Source organism: Salvelinus fontinalis, chromosome 21, assembly GCF_029448725.1.
Source record: "Salvelinus fontinalis isolate EN_2023a chromosome 21, ASM2944872v1, whole genome shotgun sequence".
NCBI lineage: Eukaryota > Metazoa > Chordata > Actinopteri > Salmoniformes > Salmonidae > Salvelinus > Salvelinus fontinalis.
The window spans coordinates 29,007,519-29,030,761 of NC_074685.1; the positions used below are offsets into that span (position 1 = coordinate 29,007,519).

At 41.8% G+C, this 23,243-nt stretch overlaps 1 protein-coding gene across 1 annotated transcript; it reads right to left on the minus strand.

The window, feature by feature from the left end:
- Positions 1-6,741: 6,741 nt before the first annotated feature.
- Positions 6,742-22,553, minus strand: LOC129818576 (TBC1 domain family member 10A-like). The gene is made up of 9 exons (XM_055874614.1): positions 21,746-22,553; positions 11,131-11,230; positions 10,708-10,815; positions 10,505-10,611; positions 10,308-10,422; positions 10,121-10,186; positions 9,354-9,543; positions 8,864-9,018; positions 6,742-8,574 (listed from the first exon to the last, which is right to left on the minus strand). The coding sequence occupies exons 1-9, from the start codon at positions 21,946-21,948 to the stop codon at positions 8,167-8,169; spliced, it is 1,452 nt and encodes a 483-aa protein (XP_055730589.1). The 5' UTR covers positions 21,949-22,553; the 3' UTR covers positions 6,742-8,166.
- Positions 22,554-23,243: the final 690 nt, after the last annotated feature.

Consider the following 23,243-nt stretch of genomic DNA (forward strand, 5'->3'; position numbering starts at 1 on the left):
TAACAGCGCAGTGTGTGTGAGTGAGTGTGTATATGATGTGTATGTATAGTTTAGTGAGTGTGTGTAGGGTCAGTGCAAGATAGAGTCAGTACATATCGTCCTGGTACCATTAATTGACAATTTAGCTCTCTGGCTATTTAGCAGTCTTATGGCTTGGGGGTAGAAGCTGTCTCGAGAGCTGATATTCCAGTACGGTTTGCTCGATTGTAGCAGAGTGAGCAGTCTATGGCTTGGGTGGCTGGAGTCTTTTGGGCCTTCCTTTGACACCGCCTGATATAGAGGTCCTGGATGGTAGGGAGCTTGGTCCCAGTGATGTACTGGGCTGTCTGCACCACCCTTTGTAGCACTTTGCAGTCAAGGGCGGTGCAATTGCCATGCCAAGCGGTGATGCAGCCAGTCAAGATGCTCTCGATGGTGCAGCTGTATAACTTTTTGAGGATCTGAAGGCCCATGACAAATATTTTCAGCCTCCTGAGGGGGAAGAGGCACTCCTGTGCCCTCTTCACGACTGTGCAGGTGTGTGTGGACCATGTGAAGTCCTTAGTGATGTGGACGCCAAGGAACTTGAAACTCTCAACCCGCTCCACAACAGCCCCGTTGATGTGGATCGGGGCGTGCTCTCCCCACTTTTATCCTATAGTCCACAACCAAAGATATTAAGAGGAGACAAGAAGAGTTTGGTATGTTTGCAGTATGCATGTTGAAGGGGGTGTGTCGTCTACGATCATTCTCTTCCCTTCATTCACTTCCGGAAGTTTACTCTAAAGATGAGTGAACCATTCCTTCACCTCATTATAGCATCTTTGGTCTGACAGACTTTTATGTGACACCCACCCAGAATACATTGTATAATGTCAACAAACATGGCACCACACAAAGCTGGCAAATAGCTTAGCATTAGCTCATTTTGATCAGTACAACCTTCAAAAAAGTATTTTACACACATCATCGGTGTCCATTACAATCTATGCAATAATGGGAATACATTATTTGTTACCAGTACTTGAAAACATGTGAATAAAACTGTAAATAGAGTATGCTCCAAACATACACTACCGTTCAAAAGTTTGGGGTCACTTACCCTGCAAAAAAACAGTCTCAACGTCAACAGTGAAGAGGCGACTCCGGGATGCTGGACTTCTAGGCAGAGTTCCTCTGTCCAATGTCTGTGTTCTTTTGCCCATCTTAATCTTGTCTTTTTATAGGCCAGTCTGAGATATGGCTTTTTCTTTGCAACTCTGCCTAGAAGGCCAGCATCCCGGAGTCGCCTCTTCACTGTTGATGTTGAGACTGTTTTTTTACGGGTACTATTTAAGAAGCTGCCGGTTGAGGACTAGACACTCTAATGTACTTGTCCTCTTGCTCAGTTGTGCACCGGGGCCTCCCACTCCTCTTTCTATTCTGGTTAGGGCCAGTTTGCACTGTTCTGTGAAGGGAGTAGCACACAGTGTTGTACCAGATCTTCAGTTTCTTGCCAATTTCTTGCATGGAATAGCCTTCATTTCTCAGAACAAGAATATACTGATGAGTTTCAGAAGAAAGTGCTTTGTTTCTGGCCATTTTGAGCCTGTAATCAAACCCACAAATGCTGATGCTCCAGATACTCAACTAGTCTGAAGAAGGCCAGTTGTATTGCTTGAATCAGAACAACAGTTTTCAGCTGTGCTAACATAATTGCAAAAGTGTTTTCTAATGAACAATTAGCCTTTTAAAATGATCAACTTGGATTAGTTAACACAACGTGCCATTGGAACACAGGAGTGATGGTTGCTGATAATGGGCCTCTGTATGCCTATGTAGATATTCCATTAAAAATCAGCCATTTCCAGCTAAAATAGTCATTTACAACACTAACAATGTCTACACTGTATTTCTGATCAATTTGATGTTATTTTAATGGACAATGTTTTTTGCTTTTCTTTCAAAAACAAGGACATTTCTAAGTGACCCAAACTTTTGTACGGTAGTGTACATACATACATACTGAATGCTACAGTAGAAATGACAACACGATATACAGAAAATAAGGCACTTACCTTGGTAGGAATGCGCACATGTCCAAAGTTATTATTTGTAAGGAAAACAACAATGAAGGCAATGCGACCACCAGACAGAAAATGTACCAGTTCATGCAAGACTGAGCAAATGCCTGCATACTTGATCTGCGGAAACACTGGGTAAGTGCTTGGGCTCTCCTTGAAGAGAGTGAGAAGTTTGTTCGGCTCAGTAAAGCCTCAAACATAAATTGTCCGCAACACTGAAATGGCTACTTCTATGTGAATTAATGAGGAGGCGAAAGACACATCAATTCAAACTGTTGTTAGAAAATAAAACTTATTAGAAAATAAATAGAAATTGACAAGTTGAAACATAACCTATAGATAATTAGCAAGCAGCTCTGTTGCATAACAATCACATTTTGGAACAGTGAGTACATTCTGACATCTCGTGCATAAAACAACTCACGCTGGGGCGACCATTAGAGATATTTGGAACTCACATGTGAAAAGGTTAGCAAGATATAGGCTAGAAAGGGTTTTGTTGATGCTGAGAACGGAATGTATATGTTTTTAAGTAACATTCTTAGAACGTTCTCTGAACGTTACAAACGTTTTCTTGTGGTTTGTATTGAAAGTTTTAACATTCTCGGAACATTTTGAGAACCTTACTTTAAATAGAACTCTAAGGAAACCTATAGGAAACATTATGCTGAAGTAAATGTTGGGGGTTACCCCGGGGGTTAGGTGTACACCAATGCCATGATTACTGTATATATGTGATAACCTTTGTATGCTTGCAATGCACAATGATGGGAAAGTACTGGGTAAATGGAGATGTACTGCTTTAGTTCTCAGGCTGAGAACTGTCTGCACCTGCTGATAGTCACACAGCCTCAAGGCCGAGATAGTAGAGTGAGAAACCACAGTCTAGAAATGTTTTTCTCATCTTAGATACTTTGTATCTAATCCAATGCAACAATGTTAAGATATGATTGACGGTAGGTTGTATAAAGAGTGTGGTCTCCTGTTTCGCCACACAGATCTTTACTATAGACTACTGAGGTATTCTGTAGGTATATCTGCAATTGCATTTTATTACTAAAGAGGTTTATACCAAGGTTCCTGTGTCTGTGTCATCTATCTGGAAGACTGATTGTTAACCCATGCAAAGGACCACCCAACATACTTAAATTTCCACAGAAGAACGTTGTTTCTTAAGGTTCTTGGAACAAGTTGAGAACATGACTTTAAATAGAACCATTTGGAAATCTGTAGGAAATGTATCGCTGGAATACTGAAATTCGCACAGAAGAACATTGTTTCTTAACGTCCATGGAACAATTTGAGAACATGACTTTAAATAGAACCATGAGGAAACCTGTAGGAAATGTTATGCTGAAGTACTGAAATTCCCACTTAATGTTCAAGCAACTATCCTGCACCATTCCAAGAAAGTTGTGTGAAGGCTGCATGGAAAATAACAACTACGCTCTTACCAAGCTCTAATAAACATATGGTTCTCAGAACATGATATGCTAGCTGGGTAGTGTTATCTAGTGTGCACAATAGAAATGCACATACACTTCCTGTCCTTGGTCTACTGTAAAAGCATCCGTTTGACCCCTGACCCCTGCTACTCTGAACCGACTTCCTGTCCCACACGCGCAGGAGGAGACTACTGAAATCTGGGTTCATCAAAGCTGTTTCCCAAAGACATGAAGGACATGGAAACATCATATGAATGGATTGGGGAAATCCATTTCATTCAGTGGCGGCATTGAATCTCATGGTTTAGGACAATCAGATGATGAATAACAAAGTGACAGTTACAGTTAACTTGCCCCTCCTCAATGGGAGTGTTCCATTTTACATTTGTAAACATAAAAAGAGATAACCTTGCACTCTTTTGCATGTGACAACTAGAGTAATATGCTGCAGTGTTTTATGGCTGGTATATATAAACGTATTTTTGCACATTTCAGACAGCATCTCAATAGTAGTGATTCTCACTATAAAGGCAAGATTATGATTTTTTATTCAGATTTTGCATGTCAGATTAACCAATCAAGACAAAAAGAGTGTCGTAATAACATTGACCTGTGCCCTTGAACTCTAGATTCTCTCTGCACTCCTTCATTAACAGCGAGACAGTGGGCCGAATGACTGGGATAACTGGAGAGGGAGACCCTCAGTCACCAAAAAGCTTTTGAGGAGCTTTAGGGCTCATTAAGCCAGACTGTAATCCCCCAGACGGACACTGTCCACATATGGCCCTGTGAGATCATCCCTCCACACCACCATACATCTCCCTATAAAATATTTATCACACAATGGAAATATGATGAGCAAGGGATTCATAACACAGGATCTTAATCTTTAAAAACATGACTGTACCGGGAACAATTTCTTGATTTTTTGGGACATACTTTGAGAAGGAAATGTTGAGTGTCTGTACGAGTGGCTAGTTATAGTCATACCTCAGTGGTTATAGTGGGCTACACTGCTACAGTATGTCTGGGTCCCAAGGGTTGGGTTGGTTCTAGGGGCATGTCTGGGTCAAGTCTTGTTCTGCACAGATTAGCTAAGAGGCTATTCACTGGTCTCCTATTACGCCCCCTGTAGTCTGGGCCTGTCTGAATGTCTCTGTGGAGCAGGGGGGGACAGGTGGAGACCAGAAAGAGATACATTGTTTATCCCAGTAAACAGGAGAAAGGCCAAAAGGAGACAATAGAGAAGCCATGGAAAAGTTTCCAAAGACAGGCATCCTCTGATAGTTGGACACAATGATGGTGGCTCGGAGGAAAGAGAAAGAAATAGACTGCATCGTCTGATCTCTAATTCATATCTTATTTTTTGGCCATCTGTGAAAGAGAGGATTCCCTCTCTCCTTTTCCTTGGGGTGTAGTAAATAAATCTTCTCCTTCATCTCCACGGAAGAGACTATACACAGAGGCCCTAAAATGTATTCCGTTACAAAGGATCGGAAGTGTATGGAGAGGACACACCACAAAATGAAGAGCAGACATCTCAGGTCTGTGTTACCTTAAGTTACAGTGTATCTATGGCAGTGAGACAGCCCCATCAAAAAGTTAAAGAATATTTCAGGATGTTTTGATGTAAATTATGTTGAAGGGAAAGAGCGAGAAAATGGCTTTTCTGATCATTATAACTGTCTAGATCAGGGTTTCCCAAACTTGGTCCTGGGGTGAATCAAATAATCAAACTTTGAGGAGTTATTTGAATCAGATGTGTAGAGCTAGGGCAAAAACCTAAACGTTCACCCAGGGGTGGCCTCAGGATCGAGCTTGGGGAACCCTGGTCTAGATAAATGCATCAGAGCGAGGGAGAAGGCTGTCCTTATTGTTGTGCTGCTGCACATCCATTAACGCAAGACGGGTTGTGGAATTCCACCGTCTTTGAGATGCAAATACCGCTCAGAGCTGAAAGACCTAGAGAAACAGGTGTCCAAGGAAGTGGCTAATGTGTGAGGGAGGGTGGGGGACTGGGGGAGTATATGGAGATCACATAACCCTCTGTCCAGTCCTCTCTGGCCTTTCTGTTCTGCCATCACTCTCGTTTGCACTAAATATCCCACTATATCAAACGAGAAACAGACAAAACAGATTAGTCCAAGAGTATTGAATTGTATTCATGTAAACGTGATTGATTTGGTACAGATACAGCAAGTAGATACAGGGACATGTAGTCTCATAAGATACGATAGAGCAAGTAGATACTGGGAGATGTCTCATAAGCACACAAAAAGGGGGAAATGAGTGCTTTTACTATGTAATCACCCATGGCCATGTGGAAAGTTGATAGAATCAGAATCGTCTAGCTGAGTATTACTTACAATGAGACCAACAGGGCCTTACAACACTTCAGCATTTAGGTGGCCACAATTTGAAATGTTTACAGATTAAGTTCCAGCAACAGAGAATCTCCCAAATGGCCCCAGGGTGCTTCATCTCTGCATCACCATTAGTAGCCTATCCACTGTTCCCAACTGTGGTCCAAGCTGGAAGAGATCCATCCACACTTAACGTGGGTGTAAAAAACATGTCCCAGGATCAACGCTCATTAGCACATTTCAATAGAATTGGACCCATGCTAGTTTCCTTTTCAAAGCGCAATGGCACCCCCTACTGTATACACAAGTATATGAAAACTGCTGTAATCTCTCCACAGCTCACGTATAGCTTTCCAATTTCACCTGGCTGCCAGTTCCTGTTCTTTTGAGAACATGTGAGGAGTGGAATAGAATGGGAGATGGAGGAATACAGTGGAGGCAGAGGGCTCGTAGAGAGGACTACTGGCTACTATTCTGAACTTTGTGTGGTGAGTTTTCTGGCACCCAGAGCTGCTGAGGCATCACCTAAGTTGGTGTTTCACAGAGTGGAAGAGAAGCCCAGTGGCTATAGGACTCAGGCTGTTTCCTAGACTTGCCCTCTACAAGATCATTAGCAGACACCATCACCATCCTGACCAGTTTCCTCCACTCACGCCATGAACTGACCCTCTATCTGCAGAGGATGCAGCTTTCAAAGACTTGGCCTCTATTGGTTGACCTGTCATGATATAGCTTGTTTGTTAGTCTTTCGCTTATAAAGAGCTTTGAGATTTCTATTATGAAAAGTGCAATAGACGTCTAATACATTATTGTGATGTGCCAGAGTGTTGGTTAAATGTGTGGCAGAGGTGACGTGGATATAGACGTCACACAATATATAAACACGGGCAATTTTACAGAAGACAAACAAAATGTACATTTTATTCTTAAAGGACTTGACCAGGGACAAAGTGCTTCATCTTAGACAAATATAAATCTATAGTATGTGAAGTTCTAAACTATGTGCAAGTGTGAAAATCCATAGCAATTGACAGAAATCATCCTTTACCATACATACATTTTTTTTCTTCTTTTCTTTAAATCTAGTTACTTCATATAAAACGGTCCCTTCAGAAAATAACTTCTGCCGTTCTAATCTAAAGGCAAATATTTAACTAACACACCCGTGTGTAATATTGACGATTACATATAAAGCAATTATGCACAGATCTAATAAACGAGTATACACAAATAGAGTATACTTAAGCACATTATATAGACAAAGCAGAATCCACATGGCTGAGTATGACATGAGCGTTCCATCGTTTGGCATTCTCCCACTACATAACTACACAGTCTGTTCCCTGGAGCTCTGCACAGAATCATACACACTAAGGAATGCTTTAGACAGCATGGCTCTTACAACACATAAACCATCAAATCGTTGGTCTAGTGACAGGAATTGTCCAGCAATTGTTAATTTACTTCATTAGAAACTATAAATGATACAGATGATTGGTTTCCCTTTGAGCCTGTCGTTCAAGTCCTTCATTGGTCAGGGCTGAACAATGGACCCACAGAGCCCTCTAGTGTTCATCAACATCAACTACAACCAGAGAGAAAAAACGCACCAATGAGTGAATGACAATAGCGTTTATCTTTATACAATATGTTGGCAACCTACGGTATTCAAACCATATTCTATTGTGCTTACAATTTAACTATTGACATTTCCTGTTAATCTAACAATGCAGGATTGGTGTGTGTTGGCAATGTAGTGTCTCATACTACAGTACATATTAAGTGACAGACAAACAGGCATAGTGCTCAAGCATCCAGGAATGACCCCGGATCAGCTGGGACAGGGCCAGGACTCCTGGCTAAACAGAATTCATAGTTATGTCACCTGATCTTGAATCAGCCTAAAAGACTTCTTTAAATACAAAAAGATTGAGATAAACTGACGTGATTGATTTCAGCGGCATGCTATACAATCTACCCTCAGCCAAAGTGCCTGTATATCCGTATGGTCCACTGATGGAAGTGCTGCACCCACCAACTGATGATTAAATTGTCATCCCCCATACATGTGTGAAAAACAACAGTCTACACTTGTAGTAGCACCCAGGGCAATATGGAAGATACACTAACGCCAGAGGCTTCCATTCTTATGGAGTGTTTTGCTATAGATGCATTTGGCTATAATGGAAAGAGTCAGTCAAGAGGGTGGGAATGGGAAGAGGCGGGGTCAGAGGTTAAGGGTATACTGGGGATCTGGAGTCAGTGAGCAGTAAACAGGTTTTGTAATCCCCAGCTGGTCCAAGCTCTTTCCATCTGCTACAGGTAGGTGTCATGTTCTGTGCTAATCAAGCTCTGATTGGAGCCCTGCAGGGGTGTGTCTTTGAGGGGTGGGGAGGGCTTGGTAGAGGCATCGCTGGGTTCAGGGTTGGATGCCACTGGGGTGCCGTTCTTCTTCCCATTCTTCTGCTCTTTGGTCTTAATCCTCGCCTTGTCCTCCTCCTGGCCCTCCACATCCTTATTGGTTGCCAGGGACGACTCAACTATGATGGTGGGGTTCTGTCGCAGATCTTGGCGACTGGGTGGTTCGGCGGCCATGATAGCCTTGGCGCCGTGCATTCTGGGAGGGGACTTGCAGTGCAACTCACCCCGGGTCTCCTTCCAGCGCCGCAGCTGGGCCAGGTGCTCCTTCTCAACATCCCGCTCTGACAACGGCAGCTCTATAATCTGGGACAGAGAATAAGAGGCAGTGATTAACCTTGCGGTCTTAAACTATTGTCAGCTTGACAAGGTAGCAGAAATCATGACGGTAATATCATAGTTTGATTAAAGTACCACTAGGTGGCAGCAGGGTCTTTTCAGTTTACACCATAGCCCTTAGCATTTAACACAGCTCTGAGAGTCATCACACTCATGTAAGCAATTGTCAAAGTGGCTAAAAACCATGACACTGAGCATTTTCCAGTATGGATGTTTCTAGAAGGTCTGGCTGTGGATGGTGGTTGCGCATCACTACCTCCCGCACTAGGAATCCTTCCAGCATGTAGCGTGTGTCTATGGTCTTGAGCAGCTCCATGGTCTCATACTGTCCCTGACACGTCTTCAGCTTGTCCTGAGAGCCCAGCATGCACTTCAACAGCACCAGGCCAACCCGGAAGATGATCTTCACTCCTGGACGACCAGACAAACTGATGAAGTCGCACAGTGTCCTGAGAGTCTTGTTTGTATGACATGTTTGTGTGTTTTCTTGTATGTTTGAATGGGTCTATAATGTAGGTGATTGAGTATGCTGGGGTGTGTGTCCATGTCAGTCTGTCTAAAGAGCGTGCCTCTCAGAGAATGCTCTCATGTGGACAAAATGTAAATGTATTTTAACTGTGTGGAATCGGCATACTACATGCATTGCACATTACCAATGTCATACATTGTACGTGTCTCATTTAGCCACAAACATTAAACATATTGCACTCCACAAAGATCCTGTTAAATTACATTCTGCGTCTCACCCTCACAAAGGAACATGTCCCAGACACGTAGCACAGAGGCCCAGGGCAGGGTTCTGGAGAAGGCACACATGAACCACTCTGTCATGTACAGGATGGGATCCAGCTTGTGCTTCTTCAGGTGGCGGTGGGCCAGAGGAGACACCCGCTTCAGCAGAGCAAACAGGATCTCCCCATCCAGCTGGATCGCCTCCTTCAGGAGCACACAGGAAGCACCATTAGAATGGAGAGATGGGGGGGGGAGAAAGACAAATGGAGGGGTTGAGAGGCAGAGAGAGAGAGAGCAGACTCCTTACTCTTTTTTAGATGTAACAGTTTCATTAACCCGCCCACATTGCCTGGTCACCCGCTCACTCAGGGCCATTTGTCATTAGCTGGTCACAGACATCAGGCTACAGGACATATAATGACAGTAGCACATGTCAGCTAAAGAGCTTGCCCAGTAATATGATACCTGCATTCAACATGAGTGTCACCTAACATTGTATAGCTTTTCTTTTCCAAGACACTGCGGTTCCAGACAATGATAAACATGCTGAATTAATGTTTAACTGTATTTTAGTGACAGGTAAGCTCTTCCGAGTTACTCTCTAGCTCTGCCCTTGGGAAAACACAACGAACTGCACGCGGTAAGCCTGATCTTTAAACCCCAATATAAAACCTCTCCCTGTCACAACCAATAAACAGCGGATTCTCATCAACATGTGACCTTGGTTCCTTGTATTCTTTGTGTTAGAGTATCAGTGTGGTACGCCTGTGGTCAGTCTTACCAGCCCTACACTGTAGTATCCAGGAAGGTACTTCTCACAAATCTGCACCAGACCCCAGAATGCATCCTGTTAAATAAAGCGCAAACATGAATTCAGCACGGCTGTGGTGTATGCCACATTCCTGTAGTGTGAGTAACAGAGTATTCAACATTCTTCACATATACAGGGATGGTATACGTGGACTGACCTCAGCAGGCATGTGCATTAGCAGCACAGCAGCAATGGGAGCTTGAGCTTGGCAGTAACCCTCTTCAGGCCGGTGCAGTGTGTAGGCTTTGAGGACACGGTAAAGGTCCTGCTGCCTACACGCGCACACGATTTTGGGTTACAAAAAAAACATGTACTGAGAAATGGCCATCGGTCCACGTCAAATGAGCTACTCACCCATGGCCTCCTCTCGCCACAAACATCTCATGGAAGGGGAACTGTCTGTGGAGGTCCTTCTCGATCACATCCACCCACTTAGGGTCTCCTGCCTGCCTGTCCAGCTCCTTTAAAAACCACAGTTAGCTGAATTCACATGCTTCATGTGAAAAGGACAAGTGTGTGTATGAATTTGTGTGTAGCGATGGTGGTTAGTGACCGACCTCGAACTTGCCCTTGTGTTGCTCTCTCTTCACCTTTCCTCCTGACAGGTAGAGCCACGCCCGGCCTCGCAGAGAGGGTGGGATGCCCTTCTGACAGCGCAGCTTCATCTGGGGGGCAGGGAGTTAGTGCTACTGTCACAGCCACTCAAACACACAGTGAGATTAAAAATCATGGGAATTCATTCAGTGGAATAGATTCATTACCAGGCAAGTGGGGTAGATTGTTCAAGTATGTGTTCAATTACTTTCCTTACATATTTTCTGGTGCTTACTGCCTAACAGTCACTCAATAAGAGGAGAAGGGGTGACACATGACAGCTTGCAAGGTTAACATGCTATCGATAAAGAAAGCAGGTATGGTCAGCATTGGGATTTCGGAAGCCTATCAGCCGGTGTTGAGCAGCAGATGTTGGACTTGCTGACCTTCTTGTGTCTCTTGGCCATCCATTTGTCCCAGTTGTTGAGCATTTCCAGCCATTTGGCCTCTCTCTGTCTCAGCACTTCAGGAGGGATGTCTTCAGCTCTGTGGGAGTCAGGGGACAGACAGAGGGTTAGTCTACAGCTACACACCAGTCTAAAACACAATGCAGACACCAGCAAAACCAGAGGCGAGTGAGGGAAGGAGGGAGGGCCAAACAGGAAGAGCCATCCCTCACACAGGAAGCTGCTTCCTGTAGCTTCTGAAAATCATTCGCCAGCGGAGCGGGCTTTCTTTTTCTTACAGAAATAACTTTAGACTAGAAAACTGGAGCCATATGATCACAGTGTCCATTCAAACCAGAATGGAAAAAGATGACACGGACAATAACTGCCATTGTTGCGTCTCTCCAGATGAAAACGAGAGAAAGCTGACAACATAGTTCTGGAGGACTGCTGGGCTTGGGCTCCTTCCCTTGGTAGGAGGAGAGGGCGGTTCAAAGGGGCCCTAAAGAGGCTGCGTGTGTTTCAGTGTCGCTCAGAGAAAAAGCATCTTTATTGTAACCAGCTGACGAACACACCCAGCACACTGGACCGACTGTGGTCAAATTACCAAGAAGTATGCAGAGGGGTGAACACAACACCATGGCAGTATTTTTTGCATTCATTAAGCATAGCCTATCCGTTTTCTCTGGAATGAATGAAACTAGGTTGTCTGTTGTAGGGCTACATGAATATGAGAGACAGAGAGAACCCCCAGGACAGCAACACAATTAGACCCAACCAAATCATGACAAAACGATCATTTCTTGACACATTGGAAATCATTTACAAAAAAAACTGAGCAAACTAGAATGCTATTTGGCCCTAAACAGAGAGTACATAGTGGCAGAATACCTGACCACTGTGACTGACCTAAAATGAAGGAAATCTTTGACCATGTACAGACTCAGTGAGCATAGCCTTGCTCTTGAGAAAGGCCGCCGAAAACAGACCTGGCGCTCAAGAGAAGACAGGCTATGTGCACACTGCCCACAACATGAGGTGGAGACTGAGCTGCAAAAGTCACATTTTGATAAACTCCCATACCTATTGGGTGAAATACAAGTGTGCAATCTCAGCAGCAAGATGTATGACCTGTTGCCACAAGAAAAGGGCAAACAGTGAAGAACACCATTTTAAATACAACCTATATTTATGTTTATTTATTTTCCCTTTTGTACTTCAACTATTTGCACATCATTACATCGTACATATAGACATAATGATATTACAAATGTCTTTATTCTTTTGGACCTTTTGTGTGTGTGTAATGTTTACTGTTCATTTATTGTTTATCTATTTCACTTGCTTTGGCAATGTAAACATATGTTTCCATGCCAATAAAGCCCATTAAATGGAATTGATTTGAGACACACGTTCTGTCACTGTGGTGGCAACTGTGGTAACCGTAGCAGCATTAGGCAAAGGACAACATGTCCTTCCCTTCCAATGGAGCAGGACCGAACAACCAGATAAGCCTGCTACAGAACCCACAAAGAGGCTTAACAATAACACATGGCAGATTGGACAGGCTAAAACTAACAAACTCTTAGCCTAAAAGGCTCTGTCTGACAAGTCTGCTTTATGTTTACATTGGTTGTATTTCCTTTTAGGGACTGCCTTGCAGTCATTAGTCTACATCCAACCAAATGGGCTGAACACTTAGGCCTAAATTCTCTTTCCGTCCAGCAGGCCAGATCAGATCACATGACATGGATACTAGACCTAAAACCACGGAGCGGAAGAGTGGTCACTCATGCTGTGTACACAGCAGTGCCTCACAAGCAATTGCTTTACAAGGTGGAGAAATTGCAGCTAGCACAGGGCTAAGCACAGTGATTAGCATTAGTCTTCACTAATCCAGCAAGGTTATCATATTACAGGTATCCCGGGTCGAGGTTGATCTCAGAAATTGAGACTAGGTAAAGGTGTAGTCCAAAAATGATCATTCTGAGCTAGGGTTGTGCGATATGTTTCTCCAAATGTTACGATATCCGATAAAATCATTTGCGCTGTTAACGACTAAATCATTCCAGACTGTGCATTTTGTGCTCATTTACAATATTAGTCAGATTCTCATGAAATATTCTGTGTGGCAACACAACAAACAAGGCTTAGTTAATTAATTTAGACTTCATTTTCAACATCTTGATACAGCCTAACTGATTAAATTGCATAGTTTTGATGTGTAAAGGTCAAATAGAGTATAGTCTTGCACATCACAATAGATATGTCAAACATCACAATAAAATCATATAATCAGCCCAACCCTATTCTGAGCACTCACTCAAATACAAAAGACCATACAAACAGCACTATGCTGGGATGTGGTATACTTCATCACATCCTGGCACTCTTGGGGGAAGGGGCGGGGCAGCGGCTAATCCCTTCCTACTCCTCACGGGAAATCCATCCTCAGACAAAACAGTGGGACACTTGCCACGGCCCGCAAAGCACACAAAAAACAGGAAATTCTGACAGAAATAAGGGGAAGTTCTGTTCCCTCGCCATTCCTACTCTTGCTCAGCAACCACTCACTGGGAGCCTAAACACTGGAGAGAAATGCACATCACAATAGGCTGTAAGCAGACGAGTTAGAAGGCGTTTGTTCAGAACAAGAGGTGACACAAAAGGTTGTCAAGTCACCATGGCAGCAGTAAACGACAAACTAAGAGTCTGTATGGTGATCTTGCTTTTTACAATGGAGAAAACCTTGTCATACCATGTAGGCTAATCTACAAAAGATGTCATGTCTGGAACTGATTATTCAAGGTACTGCAGGACTTCCAGAATCTTCATGGACTCCACTTATGCAGCGAAAGGGCCCACTGAGAATAATCTGTTGGACTGCCCTAAACGCCTCCATTTGTAACAGTACAGCAAACAATAGACAGGCTGAGACAGTCTCACAAATTTAAATGGCTGACAGTCACCAGAAGAGGCCAATGAATTAAAACAAAGCACCCAGGTCTACTATAGTCTATAAACTACCCTATCCTAAGTGTTGATGGGCAATTTCAAGGTAACAGAATCACTTAAAATGTTAATGCCAAACAAAACCATTAATTTCAAAGTTTAACAAAACCATACAACTGTACGCAGAAGGACAAATTTGAACAATTTACACTGAACATTGTACAAAAACACATTTACTGGAAGAACTGTGCCGATACAAAGTTTGTTAACGAAATTTCAGTATAATCTCACCTTCAACGCTAAATATCTGCTCCAAATTAAGATTCAACGAGGTCCGCAGAAAGAATGGGGTGTCTGCTATGACACCTTGAGTTTGAAAAAAAGTCACACCCAGTAACAGAATTACGGTAACAGAATTACATCATGGCCCCTGATCTGTACTACAAAGAAATGCATAATTATGGATTTGAATGTCATTCTCTTCAAGGCGATATAACCTAAGGTACAAAAATGTAGAAATATGCAATATCCTGCTTTGCAAATATGGGTATTCTACACACTGTACTGTCCAAACTTGTGAAACAGACATCCGATTGGTTCAGATTTGTTCCAGATCAAAACTCTATGTCTATAGACGTTCAAATCAAGGCCGGCCTTGACCGGCCCAAAATGTTCTGGTCTGTGGATGTGGAAATCAAGGCTAGGGCGGACTGATCAAATTTCAACTACTTTTCAACGTCCATGACACCAGTGTCGGTTCGGATGCTGATACAGTTAATGTAAGAGGGGGCTCATGGGTAGGTGTCAGTAAGATACGGGAGAGGTAACATTAAGCGGCGACGCAGAGAGAGCGAGCGAGCGGGTTGTCCAGACTGTTTTAACACTCTCGCTTAGACTGACAGAAATAGAAATATAACAGTTATGAGCTGAACACAACATAATGCCAGTGGAAGGGAGGACAATAGCAGGTGACTAAATTGTGGTTTGTGACTACCATGATATGCCATTGTAGACAATTCAATTGCAGTAATTCCTTTACTGATGTTTTTTTGTAATTCGGTTACTGATTTGTTAACAGAATTATGAGTTTTAAATCAATAGGTTAGGGCTTGGCGATAAAGTCATTTGATTAATTCCAAATGCCTGTATAGCAAGAATCAAGGTTTTGTTATTTTCCGTTTTTATGAGCTCATGTCCGCTTGTTCTCATGCTGTGTTTTTGGTCTCGTCTCCTTCGCTCCTGTGTGCTCCTTCCGATTTATACCAGAGATCTGTATATAATGACGAGATGCTCATGTCTCCGCCCTAACAATGAGAGTCGTCCCAAAGGCGGGAAGGCAGGCGACAAGCTTAGGTCCAAAATAAGCCCATAGAAACACACGCCTCATTTTGGAGAAAACAAATTTGCGAGAGTGAAACCTCTCGCTTCGCCTCTTCCTCTATGGTTTACACACACCCTCACGCCAACAAAGTTGAGAGATCACATCTTCCTCTCTGACAAGAGGTTTCAACTCAGTTTTTGCATTCGAGGTTTGGTCCAACAGAATCGGTCATATGGACACAAACATATTGACTGTAATAGAGAAGTTAAGTTTTCTAACGATACCCTTTTTATGTCTCAACTACTCAAGTTGCGAGCAGAGCAGACACCTAAAACAAGTGTATCAATGAACATTAATTCTGGAAAATGCTCAGTTTGTCGAGCGCAGCATTGGGGTACCACATAGCAGCATTTTAGCCAAAGACTGTTATACTAGCTGTTTAGTTTGTTTTATAAACGTGCAATAAGTATAAAACAATTATATAAAGGAATTTCTCATTGAGAACTAATGTAGGCCACTTGATTTCAACATCTGAACAAAGGAGAGGTCAACATGCTTTTCAAACAGTTGGAGGGTGTGTTCATAACTTAACTGTTCAACCTTGTTAGCTAGCAAATAGATCCAAGTTGGCCAAACTTGAAAAAATAAAAGAATAGCTGGCTAATCATTAGCACATGGGCTTGAGAGATTATTGATGAGACTCATGTTAATTTTCCATAGCCTAATGCAGGGATAAAACTAGATTCAGCTGGGGGCTGATTATTTCTTGAGCAGATGGTAGGAACATAATTACAAATAATTTGTAGACTGCAAAAATCACAATTTTAAAACTTGCTTACATTTGTATATGATCACCTCTCTATTATGCGTGGGAATACTTCGGAACAGATTTCCAAAACATATCTTTTGGAGCTGATTTTGGTATTTTTACAGCCTTATGTCCAACATCTATACTGAACAAAAATATAAACGCTACATGTAAAGTGTTGGTCCCATGTTTCACAAGCTAAAATAAAAGATCTGATATTTTCCATATGCACAAAAGTCTCTCATTTTCTGCACAAATTTGTGTATATCTGTTAGTGAGTATTTTGTCTTTGCCAAAATAATCCATCCACCTAAAAGGTGTGTCATATCAACATGATCATTACACAGGTGCACCTTGTGCTAGGGACAATAGAAGGCCACAGTAATATATGCAGTTGTGTCACACAACACAATGTTACAGATGCCTCAAGTTTTGAGGGAGGGTGCAAATGGCATGCTGTCAGCAGGAATGTCCACTAGAGCTGTTGCCAAATAATTCAATGTTAATTTCTCTACCATTAGGTGCCTCAAACATTGTTTTAGAGAATTTGGCAGTACATCCAACCGGTCTTACAACCGCAGACCATGTGTACCATGCCAGGATCTCCATATCGGCTTCTTCATCTGTGGGATCGTCTGAGACCAGCCACCCGGACAGCTGATGAAACTGAGGATAATTTATTTTTGTGGGGGGTAGGGAATTATTCTGATTGGATGGCCTGGCTCCCAAGTGTTTGGGCCTATGCCCTACCAGGCCCACCCATGGCTGTGCCCTGCCCAGTCATGTGAAATTCATAGATTAGGTTATAATGAATTTATTTGAACTGTAAGTCAGTAAAACCATTGAAATTGCTTGTTGAGTTTATATTTTAGTTCAGTATAAAAAATTAAGTAAAGTAAAACCACATGTGGGAGAAATTTGACCCTCAGACCACCAGTTGGGGGACCCTGGCCTAATGCCTGCTACAAGAAGTTAATCAATATTATTGAATGTGCATAATGAATGGAACTAGTTAAATTTGTAACAGAAAAAGGGCATTTTCATAGACTTGAAAGACAGATCACTGATTATTGCAACAAAAAAAGCAGGTTCAACTATTTTCATAAAATAATTAAATTATTAGTGGGTCCTATGGTTGTGGAAGGCTTCGATTAAGCCTAGGTATAACTTCCCAAGCCCTGAATTAATTAGATTATTACTGATTGTTTGAAATGCAGTGTATTTGACCTTCAATTTTACAACAACGCTTATTTGGAGAATATATATATTTTTTAATTATACAGTACCAGTCAAAAGTTGGGACACCTACTCATTCAAGTGTTTTTCATTATTTTTACTATTTTCTACATGGTAGAATAATAGTTAAGACATCAAAATATATTTGAGATTCTTCAAATTTGCCACCCTTTGCATTGATGACAGCTTTGCACACTCTTGGCATTCTCTCAACCAGCTTCATGAGGTGGAATAAAGGACCTGGAATAATCATGCCCTGGAATAAATGTAAATTAACAGGTGTTCCTTCCTAAAAGTTATTTTGTGGAATACTTTACTTAATGCGTTTGAGCCAATCTAATCAAAATTTGTCACATGCGTCGAATACAACAAGTGTAGACCTTACCGTGAAATGCTTACTTACAATCCCTTAACCAACAGTGCAGTTCAAGAAGAGTTGTGTTGTGACAAAGTAGGGGTGGTACATAGAAGATATGCCTATTTGGTAAAAGACCAAGTCCATATTATGGCAAGAACAGCTCAAATAAGTAAAGAGAAACGACAGTCCATTAATTTAAGACATGAAGGCCAGTCAATTCGGAAAATTAAGAACTTTTAAAGTTTCTTCAAGTGCAGTCGCAAAAACCATCAAGCACTATGATGAAACTGGCTCACATGAGGACTGCCACAGGAAAGGAAGACAGAGTTACCTCTGCTGCAGAGGATAAATTCATTAGAATTAACTGCACCTCAGATTGTAGGCCAAATAAAAGCTTCAGAGTTCTAGTAACAGACACATCAACTGTTCAGAGGAGACTGCATAAAAATCAGGCCTCCATGGTCAAATTGCTGCAAAGAAACCACTACTAGAAACCACTCGCTTTCATTTGACACGCTCCTATGAACTTCGTTGGTGCGCATGGGTCCTTTTACATGGAAATGACTCATTCCAATCTCTCGATTAGCAATTAGAAGGAAGTTTGGTAGTAGCCTAACAAAATATAACTCATTACTAGGAGTTTGCCTGGATTCTAATGTCCCTATTCCCATTTCAGGGCTCTACAGTGCTACCATTTTGTAAGCACAGAAAGAATATTTCATAAATATTTTGCTGTGCTACCTGGAATTTTTATTTGGGAGCACCAGTGCCCATTAGAACAAAACAAGCAAACGTGGTGGCACAGAAAGAAAAAAGGAGAGCTTCAAAAGTAGCTAGGATAAATATACACCCAATGTAGGCTTATATCTCAATCTTAAAAACTGATTTACTGGTGCTCCGAAACCCTGTATTTGTAATTGCTGGCAATTCACATCTTTCCTCAAATATTTTTCATTGTGCTCCTAAATTTATTTGTGTGCTTCTACATTTTTCATCATAGAACTCTGAATTTATGTTAGTCTAGGAGGTTTCCTCTTCCTGCGACAACATTTAAGCAAACACATGCCCTGGTCACCTCAACTGCAGTGTGTTTTGTAAACTAGATGCATTTATGAAATTGCTTCTTCTAAAGAGAAATTATATAATGGATGACAGTCAAAATGACATTTTGGCCAAAAAGGCAAAGTCCGCTCAATCCTTCATTGAATCAGATGACTCATTCATCACAAAACCCTCTGATATTGCAAAATACTTTAATGACTTTCATTGGCAAGATTAGCAAAGTTATGCATGACGTGCCAATAAACTCTGAACCTTAAAATCCATGCATTACTGATCAGATTATGAAAGACAAGCATTGTCTTTTTTAACTAACGTGAATGTCGAAGAGGTGAAAAGATTGTCCATCAATAATGACAAACCACCTGGTAATGACAACTTGGATGGAAAATTATTGAGGACGGTAGTGAACTATATTGCTACTCCTATTTGCCATCTCTTCAATCTAAGCCTACAGGAAAGTATGTGCACTCTGGCCTGGAGGGAGGCAAGTCATACCGTTATCCAAAAATAGTAAAGCAGCACCCTTCACCGGTTCAAACAGCCAACAAAATCAGCCTGCAAAATCAGCCTGCTACCGACCCTTAGTAAACTTTTTTTGGGAAAAAAATTGTTTGACCAGAAGTAATGCTTTTTCACAGTAAACAAATTAACAACTGTCTTTCAGCACGCTTATAGGGAAGGTCAATCAACATGTAGGGCAAAAACACAAATGACTAATGATTGGCGGAAAGAAATTGATAAGAAGACTGTGGGAGCTGTTTTGTTAGACTTTAGTACAGCTATTGACATTATGGATCATAGGCTGCTGCTAAAATTTTTTGACTTTACATCATCTACCACACCGTGGATCGAGCATTACCTAGCTAACAGAACACAGAGGGTGTTCTTTAATTAAAGCCTCTAACGTAAACCTGGAAGAGTTTTGCATACCTCATGGTAGCTGTCTTGGCCCCTTACGTTTGTATATTTTTACTAATGATCTACTACTAGCATTGAGTAAAGCCTGTGTGTTTATGTATGGGCATTTCTATGTAAAATGACCCATGAGCACCAACATGTAAAGTTCATAGGAGCATGTCAAATGAAAGCTAAAAGTCTATATTTGAGAAATGAAGGCATACATTTCCTACCCCTTTCCATCCCAAACATGTTGAATAAGCAACAGATGGAAAAGGGGTATTGGAAAACATCTACGAGAAAAAGTCTTAAGGTATTAGAAATGCATCAACACAATAATGCTGAAAGATCCTCGCCAACTAACATCAACACATATTTGGTTTTGGAGAAAATGTTCTGTCTGATCTAAGTTTAAGAAACATTGCCAAAACCCCACATATATTTAAGATACACTACATGAACAAACGTAGGCGGACTCTTGCTTGTCGAACATCTCATTCCAAAATCATGGGCATTAATATGGAATTGGTCCCCCCTTTGCTGCAATAACAGCCTCCACTCTTCTGGGAAGGTTTTCCACTAGATGTTGGAATACTGCTGCAGGGACTTGCTTCCATTCAGCCACAAAAGCATTAGTGAGGTCAGGTATGCTGTTTATTCATGGTTACACAGATACTGTGAGTGGGATATCAAAAGGTCCATGTAAACAGCATATCCCGAATAAGACCGTAGGCAGGATTTGAGCTACTATCCAGAATACTGTGCGCATGTAAATGCGGTCAATCTCTCCTCTACGTTGAGCAAGGAGAGATTGACCACATCACTATGTCTTTGAGAGGGGTATTGGTGTTGAAAGCTCCAACGCTCTTTTCAAGCAGCTAACACAGATCAAAACATGCATACATACCCGACAAGACATGCCACCAGGGGTCTTTTCAGTCACCAAATCCAGAACATACTCTGGTAAACGCACAGTACTACATACAGCCATGACTACATGGAACTCTCCCATGTCAAGTAATTCAAGCAAGCAGTAAAATCACATTTAAGAATCTGATAAAACATCACCTCATGGCACAAAGCAGACTGAGACACACACAAACCCTGATGTATTGGTATTCTGGATTTTCTATTGTAAAATTTTATTATTAGAGTAATATTCTATTGTATGATGCATTGTTTTATTTATGATCTAAGTGGTTGTGTTTTGTGGTGATGTAACTGTTTTAACCCTGTTTGGACCCCAGGAAGAGTAGCTGCTGAGAGGGTGGAAAGATAGAATCAGGGTTGATACAACCGTGGACCTTGGAAGAACTGCAGGTCATTTTTCTATCAGTTACACTGAGTGATGCAGAGGCTTACATGACAGAGGCTTTCTCATCCATCTTGTCTGACCAGACCAGACATTCTGTACACAGCTTCCTCAAGGAGGTTCACAGAGCAGCAAACTAAACCTGCTAAGGGTGGGGTAGGGGGTCATTCTAGACAAGGCAGGTGTTACTAAAAGCTAGTAAGGGACTCTGTCAAACAATATGGCAGGTCATTTTGTCTAAATTACATCTTCTGAGTAACACAGAGCAAGAGAGGAATACCTGTTTCTGTTGACCTCCAAGTCCTCCTATGGGGCTTAGTTGGTAGAGGATGGCGCTTGCAACGCCAGGGTTGTGGGTTCGAGAGTATGAAAAAGTACCAAATATATGTACTCACTACTGTACATCGCTCTGGATAAGTGCGTCTGTCATTTTCTGTCTTTGGTGGAGAGCATCCACTGGAGTTATACCGCAAATAACAGGCTACTGATTCAAACGTGAAGTCAATATTAGAAAATTACGAACAATAAAGTGGTGTGTTTAGTCAAATGAAAAGGGGGTCAATGAGGTGCCTAATCTGGAAGGAATATGCACTTAGACAATTTTGTCAGCCACAGAGCTTGGCTACTTCATTGCTGGTGGAAAATTATAAAAAGACGGGTCATACTTACGATTGTTCTGAATATTGTTGTGCACCCCCAATAAATCCATATTTATCCGTCTGTCTCTCGCTGGTATAGCCATTTAGTTCTGAGTCCGAGCCGAAAGAGTTGCCTTCATCTGTCAGTGCCAAGCTTTCTCTGGTGCCCCGCAAACTTTTGATGGACTCTGCTGACTTAAATCCATTACCTGGTTCAATTCTAATTCTTGCCATTTAAACCACCCTCTCTCTAGCTTAGCTTCTTCTAATATCATTAGTCAAGTAAACCTCCAGTTATTTAATTCTAAATCCAACATTTCAGTGAAAACCTTAACTACTGTCTGAAGTGAAATTTTTTATGGTCGTCAACATGTCATTAGCTATCGTAACCCGCATAGCATCGTCGAGGTAAATTAGAGCGACATAGCTAGCCAACTAGTCTAAATCAAAAACCACTATCTTGACTAGCTACCGTTAGCTAACCAACCAATTAACGTTAACGAAATATAAAATGGAAAGTTAGAATCAATGAACTGGATAGACAGTTAAAGAAGCTAGCTGGCTAGGTTAGCATTAACGTTAGCTAACCGCTAGCAGTGAGAAACATGCCACTATTAGTCAACAACACCACCACAAATCAGAGCAACACAAAAAGCAGTCTAATTCTACCGTTACTAGCAAGCAAGATGGTGTTGTTGAAAGACTGGTCAGCCAGATAAAACCATTGAAATCCAGTATGAATCAACTTCTCATCAATAACTCACTCTGACAGGCCTAGAGCTGCTTAATTAGACCGAGACACTGCTTGCTAGCGTCAGCTGACAGTCAGTTCAGTAAAAACCATGTTCGAGGTCGTTTATTTATAAACTGGGTTGTTCGAGCCCTAAATGCTGATTGGCTTACAGCCGTGGGATATCAGACCGTGTACTATGACAAAAAAAATGTTTTACTGCTCTAATTACGTTGGTAACCAGTTTATAGTAGCAATAATGCACCTTGGGGTTTTGCAATAAGAAGAGCCCTTAGCCTTGGTATATTGGCCACATACCACACCCAGGCGGTATTGCTTATATACTGAACAAAAATATAAACGCAACATGTATTGTGTTGGTCCCATGTTTTATGATATGAAATAAAAGATCCCAGAAATGTTCCATATGCACAAAAAGCTTATTTCTCTCAAAATGTTGTGCACAAATGTGTTTACATCCCTTATAGTGAGCATTTCTCCCTTGCCAAGATAATTCATCCACCTGACAGGTGTGGAATATCAAGAAGCTGATTAAACAGCATGATCATTACACAGGTGCACCTTGTGCTGAGGACAATAGAAGGCCACTCTAAAATGTGCAGTTTTGTCACACAACACAATGCCATAGATGTCTCAAGTTTTGAAGGAGCGTGCAATTGGAATGCTGACTGCAGGACTGTCCACCAGAGCTGTTGTCAGAGAATTTCATGTTAATTTCTCTACCAAAAGCCACCAACCAATGTTGTTTTAGAGTATTTGGCAGTATGTCCAACTGGCC